This window comes from Papilio polytes, unplaced genomic scaffold (assembly GCF_000836215.1).
Source record: "Papilio polytes unplaced genomic scaffold, Ppol_1.0 DF823288.1, whole genome shotgun sequence".
NCBI lineage: Eukaryota > Metazoa > Arthropoda > Insecta > Lepidoptera > Papilionidae > Papilio > Papilio polytes.
The window spans coordinates 1,002,969-1,014,740 of record NW_013525916.1 but is presented as its reverse complement, the minus strand read 5'-3'; the positions used below and the strand labels follow the sequence as shown (position 1 = coordinate 1,014,740).

Here is an 11,772-nt window from a genome sequence, read left to right as displayed (position 1 = left end):
GTCGTTTTATGAAATCAATAAATATCTTCTTTCTTAAAACCATTAATATAATAATCTACATAGAGAGGTTAGAATTATTGTTAACATACACAAAGTCATATGGTTTTACATAGGTATTACTTAATTTATGTTTTGTGTTATAAGTTTTTCGATGCACAAAACATTCTGAAAAAATAATCGTTCGTCACATCACTTAAAACTTTAAAGAGAAATTGCAGATAAAACTTAAAAAGTAGTGTTCTTCAAAATCTTTTTCAAAGATACAAGTTAATCTTTTAATTTTTTCTCAACAGATATTTATTAAAGTAACATTCGTAGACAATTGCTACGCCGTAGAACGTGGTAATTGCGAACGAACGAAGACAATTGTGACTTTCAAAGCGATCCAGTTTCTAAGAGAGTTTCGCCACTTATTTAGTTAAGTATAATTACCAATTTTCTGCTCGTAAATGTATGTGGATAATCGTTATATAGAATATTATATTATATTACTTTAAAATGACTGAAATCTTATATGTTGAGTGTGTTATTGGACTATTTACAATGTTGTAGACTTGGGAATCACGAATTATTTGACAATAGACGTTAGTTAACACGAAAAAATAGATTCAAATGTGTTTAAATTACAAAATTTTCATATTTATAGTACAATGTGCTAGTGATTTTTTAAATTTTAACCTTTATTTATTCCACAGTATTTAATATTGCAAGCTTACCGTATGAAAATATGAGCAAAATTCAATATATGTTAAACGCACGTCAGCCATCGCTTGTCCGTTGTAGTGCTGACGTGATCCAGGAAATTTCAGATTAAATTTTTAAAAATATTTTAAAGTGAAAATCTTGTTACCAACTGAACGGTTGCGAAAAAAGTTTCAAGCTTCGCTGCCTTTGTTTAGTTTTAGCATCATTTTATTACGAACAATAAAAATGTTGGCCGCAAACAAGAAATTAAGTCATATTTATAAAAAAAAATATGCTCAAACAAAAGCACGCGGAAGTTTTTCATAGACTAAACGTAGTATTTAAAAGCAAGATTGAATTTAAAAACGTTGTTGGTACTTAATTTCAATATTTGTTGATAAGACGAGTCAAGCAAATTTTACAACATACGCATTTTTTCACACAATTGCTTTCTAAGTAATAGGATAGTCCTATGACCTGAAATTTTCTAGATCTTTCGCGCAAGACATTACTAGATATAATGTTTATAAGACACGGGTTTCTTACCACGATTTGCTTAATGAAGTCTCGATATTTCGGCATACATGCACCATTCAATACAGTAGTTACAATAAAAAGCACTGGTATTAGTAAAAATTAAATTTTATCGAAACATACGTTAAAATAGTATTCACTTTGCTAATATTAAAAGCAATATGGAAAGAGTACGTAGTTCCCGCACGCGCGGTATACAGCGTTTTTATAGTTTCTTAATTACCGCTGATCTTAATGTACCGTAACCACCATCTCATTAGTGTAATTAAGTTGGTCTGAACTTAGCTGCAGATAGTTCAGCGCAGGGACATAAACAGATACGACTCGTTAATGTTTTGTGATGCCGTATCTACGAACAGAAATGAAAACTAAACAAAAGGTACGTTAGCATCATTCGATAGATATTCCAGATTGATTGAATGACAAGAGTAAAAAAATTTAAATCTACCTGTGTAGAATTCCGTATTCTCTCCAATACATATTGTTTAAGATAATGTTGGTTTTGAATCTGTTAAACACTTCGTTTTATGTTTCGACTACTAGTATTATTAATACAAAATGGTCACATTTCAATTGGTATTTTAACAAGCTTTTTCTACCTATTTCAATACGAGAAAAAACCTCAAAGAGGAAAGAAACCGAACTAGTTAGTTTTTAATTAACTGTAAACGCAAAGCAATAAATTAAATTGGAATATCTATTCAACTTGCGAATAAATGGAAATGCAATTTAGCTGAAGAGAAGAAAAAAATAAGTAATTTTTTTACATCGAATTATCAATAAATTAGTAGTAATAAAATAGTATTTAAGATACATATTTTTGCAATAACATTTTCACAGATTTAGATCAAGACTTTATTCAATTATTTTTGATGTAATAAATATTTGAAAAATAATTGTACCCAAATTTCACCGCTGCAACTGATGTCGCTTCATTATAAACAAGTATCAAGAACTCTCAGTCCGTGTCAATACCTGTTGACCGAGAACTAAACTTCAAAAGTTTGGACCTAATTTATGGACTTCAAGTATAACAATTTAATTTTGCATAATCATAACTTGTAAATGAAATTTAAAACAAACCTAGCATTTTAATTCGAGAAGAATATCAAAATAACTTCTTAGTAATCGTTTAAAGATTGTAATATACATTGAAACTTTTCTAATGGCCATCGACAGTGGCCCAAAGGACAAATTCCCATAAATAATTCACAACGAATTTGCTTCCACACAGCAGTTTGACGCGATATGTTTTTAGTGTAAAACAAATGGTTTAAACAAAGAATTTTAAGTCATTACAAATTAAAATATATTTCAAACAAATTTCATTTTAACTTTATAAAACAAATTATAACTTAGTGTAAATTTATAGTTTTGTAAGTTGTACAAATAAAAATCAATGTAAAATTTAACAAGAACTATTTTACGAAATGTAGACAACGTTCAAAGTATTTTCTGTTAGTGAATTTACGAAAACACTAATAGGGGAATGCCCTAGCAGACGGCCCAATGTAATTGCTTACAATCGGCCCGTGTAACGTTAACGAGATATCCTTAACAATTAAAGTGAGGCTCGTCAAAAAGTTTTAATGACCGCTCTACTTTGTAAGAAAAAAACGAAGAAAAAGCGATTGAAAACAAGTCGTTTAAGTGGTAACTGCTACCCGAGCTGCTCTGAAATTGGTTTCTTTTACAAATCGGTTAACAACTCAATTTCAAAGAAATCCGCCTGCTTTTAATAACTTGCTTACTCGTTAATTAGAAATTATTAAAGTATTCTATAGATTACTATAGTACTGGTAAGATAAAAAGTAATAAACGAAGTAAATTTTTATTTTTTAAAATGAAGATTAAGTGCGGGCGCACACCTTTAACTAAACGTTGTGCGATTGTCGATTGTTTTGCAGCCAATTGTTTGTTACAGAACTAAAAATCGAGTAGTGTGCGCACGCCACGCCCTGTTGTATTTTTAGAGCGTGTCTTTGATTTAACTATCGCAAACTCTTTAGTCTCGCTTTGATTCCTATGAGCTTAAATATTAAAATAGTTCGCGATAGTAGTATGCGATGGCGTTGGTTCAATAAACTGCCCTTTTATAAATTTTACTATTATTAACATTTTATAATCCAATACCTTGTGATTAAGTACATGAAGATCGAAATTCCCCTTTTTACAGCATCATAAAAATATACTAAGAGCTTAAGAAAAGGGGTTCTTTGGGCTGTTTCGTCGACAGTAGTGAGATTAGATTTTTATAGGTTTAAAACAAAACGTGAGATAAGATTGGAAATATTAAAATCTTGTTTTTATAAAGGTTACAACACGACTTATTAGTCGTTGTGCTATTGCACACCTTTATAGTTTTCCTACTCACTGAGCGTCGGTGGCTCAGTGGTTTAAACACTTGACTTATATATACAGATCTTGGGATCGAATCCTGCCATATACCAATGTGATTTTAATTTTTTCGAAATTTTATATGTACATAATTTACCCGACGTTCTTACGGTAACGGAAAACATCGTGATGCCCGCACATCGTCGAAGAAATTTAAAGATATGTGTGAAGTCAACGAACCCGCACTGGGCCAGCTTTTTTGACTATGGCTTAATCACCCCCTTACTTAGGATAGGTTTGAGCCTCTCGATGGGGACGTGGAGTGAGTTGGTAATGATGATAGTTTCACTACTAAATATTTCTTCATTATTTTTGTTAGCTAAGGGCTAACATTTTGTTAATTTCTTAGTGTTTTTCAGGTACGCTCCATCATTTTCAGCGCAGTAATAATTTATTTTAATGGCAGTGAAATATTTTTCTTATAGCAATTAAATTCTAAGAATTCGAACTGCATACATTCTTTCTACAAAACTTGGCAGTTAATTTTCAGTTAATATTTAAATGACTCTATACTTTGCATTCTTACTATAAATGAAGTAGTTTTACGTGACTGAAATGTTCGCGGTTAAATGCACGAAATATATGTATTTCTTTTTCAAGGTTTATTCATAACACGCCATTATTAACAGAACATGCAATTTTTTTACTTTGAATTTCGATTTTTATCTCTGTGGTGTAAATACTACAAAACTTACTTAAAATATAAGTCATTATGTCATTTAAATATTTGTTTAACTATAGAACATATAAATTCAAAGACGCATATACTTATATTACCCAGCAGTTACAATTAAAAAGAATACTAGGAAACAAAGACTTGAATTATTTTAAGCCGCGCTAATTTTCATTGTACCGCAAACTCATTTGCATAATTAATTCACTCGCACGCGTATCCACGTTAAAATATTAAAGTTGCGGCCGATCGGTACATTTACATTTAAAATGTATCGAAGCATTGTCGCTGTGGACAAATTTTAAACAAAATGACTTTTAACAATCGCAATATCGAGGATTGCGGACAGTGGGACTAATCAAAAATTTTGCATATTGTTTGTTTTTTCAGTTACTTTTGCTTAATATTTTTTTTAAGTTATACATATTATAAAAAAAAAACTAGTAACTACAATTATTGTAATTGGTCTTCAAGTTTTCTACTAAAAAATAATACAATACCTTCATGCTACTTCAGTGCAGTTGACTAATTTTTCATTTTATAACTATGATACTTCATACTAATATTATAAATGCGAAAGTTTAGATGGATGTTTGTTAGAGTTTGTAGCCTAAACGGCTGAACGGAATTCTATGAAATTTGGCATAGACGTAGAGGATAGTCTGGAAGAACACATATGTTACTTAGTTTTGATTTTTTTTAATTCCACACGGATGGAGTCGCTGGCGAAAGCTAGTTTGACATGTTTTCTCTTTATTACCAAGTTGAAAAATATGTTTTTACGTAAATTTCAACAATATATCTTGAAGCAGAAGGTTTGACGGCAATTATGCAACCATTAACCTGTCTTAACAGTCGGGGTAAAAGCAAAATTTACTATTCTTTTAACAATAGTTTTTCTTTACGACCGGAATTTTTAAAAACATACATCCTTCTATAATTACTTAACGTATAGCATATTTCTAATATTAAATTAATTTAATCGCTGTAAGTATTTATGTATTTAATTCAATTTACCTATAAGTTTATTTTAAGCAATTGAAAATTGTGTTAATATGTTTATATGACATCGAAAGAAATAAATACTAGACAATGTATATAAGAACAACAATTAATAGCAACTGTATTTACCCTTAATATAAATTTATAAAAGTTTTCTTTCCAAAACTAATTGTTATAACTCCTCATTGTCAATTGTAGAAACAGCTGTTTCGTTAACCTGGTTAACATTTTAATAAATTTAGTGATGTACCAATATCAAATAACATCATTTATTTTCTTAAATAATAATACTATATTCTTCTTTCTTAAAGTAAATTGGATAATACAAATCACTTATCTTAATTCTTCTTATTATGTTAAATAATTTAAATCTTTGTCTCAACATTTATACGAAAACTTCAATGTATCATGAAATTTAATAACTAGTAGCTAAGACATACGGCTCTGCGTAAAATCAAAGTAAATAATAAAGCTGGACTATATATTTATCTATCTTATTTATCTAAGAATTAAATAAACTCTTCATGAGAAATAACCATTTAATAGATATTTAAATGTAATAATTATTTTAGTATCTAATTAGGCATTTAAAAGCATTTTGAAATCAGCGAATTCGACCTCTTAAACTTAATTTTATTTTAACAAAAATTATGTTTCCCATCACTATTCACAACAGTATATATTAATTTAGTGCAATTGCAAGCTATTGGGTTACTAGATTGCTATTCTGTGAATCAAAATGATATTTATAATTTTTTGTTTAATTCTATTAATTTTAATATGTCATTATAAAAGTTATACGTATTGGGGCAGAAGAAATATAAAACATGATTACCCAATACCAATATTTGGTAATCATTTTAAGAACATATTTGGATTACGAACAGAAATCGAAATGGGTAAGGAAATGTATAGAAAATATCCTAATGAAAGATTAGTTGGATATTACAGATGTAATACACCGGTGCTTATAATTCGAGATCCAGATTTAGTGAAGCATATACTAGTGAATGATTTTGTAAGTTTTTATGGACGCGGTCTTGGAAGAGATCATGAAGAAATGTTGATGCTTAATCTATTTCATTCGCATGGTGATTTGTGGCAACTATTGAGGCATGCTATCTCTCCAACATTCACATCTGCTAAACTACGAGCTATGTTCCCTTTAATCCAAAAATGTACGATAAGACTTCAGGCTGTAGCCCAAGAACTATCTGAAGGTACAAAAGAAATATCTGCGCATGAGTTAATGGCGCGATATACAATAGAATTCATAGGTTCTTGTGGATTCGGGATTGATATGAACACGTTGAATACAGATAAATCACTTTTTGTAGAACTGGGAAATATTATATTCACTAAAACGAAATGGCAAATATTTTTCTTAGCGTTACGAGAATTTTTATCGAAGAACAGTTTTATCAAAAATATTTCAGTCGCAAGAAATGAAATTATCACAACGATAATGGATTTAATGAATAACATTCGTAAAGTAAGAAACGAGAAACAAATACAAAGAAATGATTTTGTTGATATACTTTTAAAATTAGAGAAGGAAAAAGTTGTAGAAGCTGAATCGATATTAAAAAAAGACGAAAATGGTGTACCCGTTAAAATAAAGCTAAACTATACTGAAACGCATACTGCTGCACAATTGTTCATATTTTTCGCTGGAGGTTTTGAGACATCTGCAACAACATTGAGTTGGGCATTGCATCAACTCGCATATCACCAAGATGTACAACGTAAGGCTCAAGAGGAGATTGATAAAACTCTACAGAAATACAATGGAATTTGCTACGACGCTGTAACAGAACTTTCATATTTAAACATGATTATTAAGGAGGCAATAAGAACGTTTACACCAGCTGGATATATATCACGTGAATGTATGAAAAAATGTGTCATACCGGGAACTGACATCACAATAGACCCTGGCGTACTTATCAACATTCCTGTTCAAGCAATACATTTAGATCCTCAACATTTTGACAATCCTGATGAATTTAGACCTGAAAGATTTATTCCAGAAGAAGAAAGTAAGCGTCACAAATATGCATTTTTGCCTTTTGGAGGAGGTCCGAGAAAGTGCATAGGTAAGGATGCAACAATCAAAACAAAAATGACATGCGTTTTTCTTTCTTGAATTCAACTACCTTTTTTTCTCAGGTAGCCGCCTGGGCCTTATAGAGACAGTGAGTGGTCTGGCAGCTATATTGCAACATTTCACCGTATATCCGGGACCATCATCAAAACGCACTTTTAAAGTGAAACGCAATGCTTTTATAATTCAAGCTGTAGATGAAGATATACCGATATTACTTAAGCCAAGAAAATCTCTTTAAATTCACAATGCTTATTTTTAAGTTCTTTTTGTAAAAATCATCCAATAAATGATGTAAAAACTAATAAATGTATAAGTTAATGTCTTCGGATAGGTCATCACATTTTCCTGAGATTTTTCTTAGTAACAAACTAATATATCCTATGTCGTGATTCTAGACTGATTTTAAATTCGTGCTATGTGAGTCGACATCACTAACCTTACATGACAATAATCTCTTGAAAAATGAGACTAGAAAGTCGATAAAATACTAAGACTAAGTTAACGAGGTTACCGCCATAAAGAGCGATAATTTAACTTTCATTATTACGTTAGTCGATTCACTTAATAACGAAATGATTCGATCAACATCTCAACAAGTTCTTGCTGAACTGCTGGATAAACACCGCCACTACAAAAGTCGGTAAATTTGGAGCTTGTTTAATGAGGAAATACCTCTCTCTGTGATACTAGCCACTGGTTACTTGAGTCAACGTCGGCACAATCGTTAGTGGACTTTTTTGTAGAAACAAATTATTGTCTCTTAAAATTCTTAGATCTTAGGAACAAATCTATATTTGAAGTCCGTATCAAAACAGTGTAATCGATGGTTTAAGCATGTTACCTCACGATGATGCAAAAAATTGATTGAAGTCAAAAAATATGATCTGCCAAATTGGTTCATTGTAACCAAAATAAATTGTTTGACATACTCTGGGTATATTGACTAGCAAATTCAAAATTAGTCACAATACAAAATGGGTGACTTTGCACAGCTGCAATTTTATTCTTATTGAATTTTATATTTTTCATTGTATATATAGAATGGCGCGTATAAGTAATAAGAATACACATATGGTCCGATATAAAGGTCAATGTACTACGAAGTAAATAACGCTTATTAAGAACAATACGTAACGAGTTAAAATGTCAAAGACCTAAGTGGTGCCCTTTGTATTTTCACCTACTGAACCAATGAAAGTTCTTTAAAACCAAAACTCTAGGAATTGCAGAAATAAACTATTATGATTTTTTTGTCTAATTTGGATGCAAATAAAATGTCTATCAAGCCAACTTTAGCGGGAATTTAAAACGCAAAAAATATCTCTATGTAGTAACTATTCAATTGACTGATATATCAACAAATATCTGAAACTAAAAACATGAAATTTTGCACATATATTTCTACTAAGTAGACGATCACTATGAAAGTAATTTTTGAACTTCAAATGATCTAAAGTGGGCTGAAAATTCGTATGAAGATGTTATTCGGTGACTGACTTCAGACATAAACACTTTTAAGAACAAATAAATAAGTCTTTCTTGTAGGTTTTTTCAAATTCATCACTTAAAGGCCAAATTGGGGAGTGACGATGTGGGAATACCCAATTGCAAAAATCTGCACACATCAATAAAGATCGTTAAGACAATTTTAGTATTGGTTCATGGTAGGTCAATTCACTTTAAAGTGTCTCCAATTTATTTGCTTATACATCTGTCTAAACATATGTATACGGTACAACGCACTTAGAATCACTTTACACACAAGCCTGCGTCCTCACGCACCAACGTTTGAGCAAGATAAAACATAAATTTGCAAGCAAAATTACACATCCTTCTCGCTTGCACTGGTTGTCGCCGCGTGGTTTAGTAGGTCTGCTCTGACGACGCCGATGCTAGAGTTATAAGAGAAGCTCCGCGAGGCGGGTCGCATTTGGATTAAAGTGGGTTGCTTTTAAGTCCGTGATAAACTTTACACAATATTATTCTCAACATCAACGCTGTACAAAGTTTAAAGTGTAGAAATGTTTGTGCTGATTATTCTTATCGGCATAATACTGTTGTTTTTATCATCTCGTAATTACACTTATTGGTTGTCAAGGAACGTAAAATGTGATTCTCCAATACCACTTTTTGGCAATTACTACAAAGTATTATTCGGTTTTAAAACTGACATCGAGAACGTGAATGATTTATATAAAAAGTATAAAACGGAAAAAGTAGTTGGATATTACCGTGGAACAACACCAGAACTTATTATTCGAGACCCAGATATTATAAAGAAAATTCTGAATGTGGATTTCTCGCATTTTCATGTCCGTGGAGCAGGAAGAGATCCAAAATATGAACCACTTATGTTGAATGTATTTTCCACTGAAGGTGATCGATGGAAATTACTACGACATGGCCTTTCACCAGCATTCACCAGCAACAAATTACGAAACATGTTTCCTTTGATATTAAAATGTACGGACAAACTTCAAGCAGTTGCTAAGATACTAGCAAATAAAGGTGAGCAAATTAGTGCAGTAGATTTAATGGCAAGATATACAATCGAATTTATAGGTGCTTGTGGCTTTGGTCTTGAAATGAATACAATGAATACGGAAAAATCTCAATTCTTAAAATTAAAAGAAATTATTTTTACTAAATCTAAGAAACAAATGCTACTTTTTGCTCTACGTGTTTTGTTTCCTAATGTTAGTATCATAAACAAGATACCAATTGGAAATGAAGACGTACAAACTACTATTCTAGGAATTATGAATAGTTTACGTCATCAAAAAAATAATAAACCATCAGGTAGAAACGATTTTGTAGATCTGTTACTAGAATTAGAAGAAAATAAAACACTTCGAGGAGATTCTCTGGATATAAAAGACGAGAATGGATTGCCTAAGAAAGTTGAACTTGAAATGACTCCTATGATTTCTGCAGCACAATTATTTATATTCTTTGCTGCTGGATTTGAAACATCAGCTACTGCTATGAGTTGTACCTTACATCAACTAGCATTTCACCCTGATATACTGTTGAAAGTACATCAAGAAATTGATACCGTACTATGTAAATACGATAACAATATTTGTTACGAAGCTATAATGGAAATGTCTTACCTAGAAATGGCGCTTAAAGAATCTATGAGGATATTTCCACCAGGTGGTCTGACTTTTCGAATCTGTATTAAAAATTATACAATTTCAGAACTTGGATTAACCATTGAAGCTGGAACGAAAGTTATCATACCAATTCAAGCATTACAATTGGATGAAAAATATTATGACAATCCATCAGAGTTTAGACCGAATAGGTTTTCCCCTGAATCAGTAAAATTACGACATAGATATGTTTATCTGCCATTTGGTGAAGGGCCTAGAAAATGTATAGGTAATTGTTTTTATATTTACCGTTTTATAATCTTACTAATATTATAAATGCGAAAGATTAGATGGATGGATGGATGGATGTTTGTTAGAGTTTGTCGCTGAAACGGATCTCGATGAAATTTGGCATCGTATAAATTTTTCTTGGATGGAGTATCAGACGAAAGCTACTCTATCTAAAAATCTCAAGAATTCTAAGTCACCAATTAATCACTAATATCAGGGGTTTTATTTTGTCATACTAATGTGTTTTCTTTCTCAATTTCAGGTGCTCGCTTAGGAATTATAGAATCGTTGACTGGACTAGTTGGGTTGCTACAAAAGTTTACAGTAGAACCAGCGCCATCTTCCAAGAAAGATATCAAATCTAAAAAGACCGCGTACCTCGTGCAGGGGACCGATGATGGAATACCAATAAAATTGATTCCACGAAAAACAGAAAATATATAATATGTTTGGATAAATGTAGGTATCTATTGATTTACAATAAAACTATAAAATTGCAGTTGAATTTTATTTTGCACAAACTGTTGCTTTCCACTATGTCCGCGTGAAATTAAAAAATATAGCCTATGTTACTCACAGATAAATTATCTTTCTAACGATGAAAGAGTTCTTAAAATACGCTCATTAGTTTTTGAATTACTTCAATACATACATACAAATCTTTTCTCTTTATAATATTAGTATCTATAGACTTTTTATCTTTTCGTCATATTCTGCTGCCTTTAGTACTAATTGTAAAAGTCGTATTTTGTTTATTATAAATAACTAGCTTTCGCCCGCGACTCCATCCGCGTGAAATTAAAAAAAAAAGTGAGTAGCCTATGAGTTTTTTTAAACTACCCATCACGTCTATGTCAAATTTAATCGCGATCTGTTCAGCCGTTTAGGTTGCAAACTCTAAGAAACATCCATCCATCCATCTAAACTTTTGCATTTACATTAGTATGGTATGATTCAAAGGTCTTTCGGGTCAATCGTTAATGGTCTCG

At 31.3% G+C, this 11,772-nt stretch overlaps 2 protein-coding genes across 2 annotated transcripts; both read left to right on the top strand.

The window, feature by feature from the left end:
* The first annotated feature begins 6,185 nt into the window (after nucleotides 1–6,185).
* On the top strand, nucleotides 6,186–7,635 carry LOC106104957 (cytochrome P450 6B7-like). Its single transcript, XM_013285151.1, has 2 exons — nucleotides 6,186–7,386; nucleotides 7,460–7,635. Exons 1-2 carry the CDS (start codon nucleotides 6,186–6,188, stop codon nucleotides 7,633–7,635), a joined length of 1,377 nt encoding a protein of 458 aa, XP_013140605.1.
* Nucleotides 7,636–9,370: 1,735 nt separating this feature from the next.
* Nucleotides 9,371–11,227, top strand: LOC106104956 (cytochrome P450 6B1-like). The gene is made up of 3 exons (XM_013285149.1): nucleotides 9,371–9,905; nucleotides 10,599–10,781; nucleotides 11,046–11,227. The coding sequence occupies exons 1-3, from the start codon at nucleotides 9,419–9,421 to the stop codon at nucleotides 11,225–11,227; spliced, it is 852 nt and encodes a 283-aa protein (XP_013140603.1). The 5' UTR covers nucleotides 9,371–9,418.
* The last annotated feature ends 545 nt before the right edge of the window (nucleotides 11,228–11,772 follow it).

Bases quoted from the DNA above. Each gene is read 5' to 3' on its own strand.
- LOC106104957 (XM_013285151.1), top strand. From the start codon at position 6,186: ATGGGTAAGGAAATGTATAGAAAATATCCTAATGAAAGATTAGTTGGA. The intron at 7,387-7,459 runs GTAAGGATGCAA...TTTTTTTCTCAG, and splicing joins AGGTCCGAGAAAGTGCATAG to GTAGCCGCCTGGGCCTTATA.
- LOC106104956 (XM_013285149.1), top strand. From the start codon at position 9,419: ATGTTTGTGCTGATTATTCTTATCGGCATAATACTGTTGTTTTTATCA. The intron at 9,906-10,598 runs GTGAGCAAATTA...ATACAATTTCAG, and splicing joins TAAGATACTAGCAAATAAAG to AACTTGGATTAACCATTGAA. The intron at 10,782-11,045 runs GTAATTGTTTTT...TCTCAATTTCAG, and splicing joins AGGGCCTAGAAAATGTATAG to GTGCTCGCTTAGGAATTATA.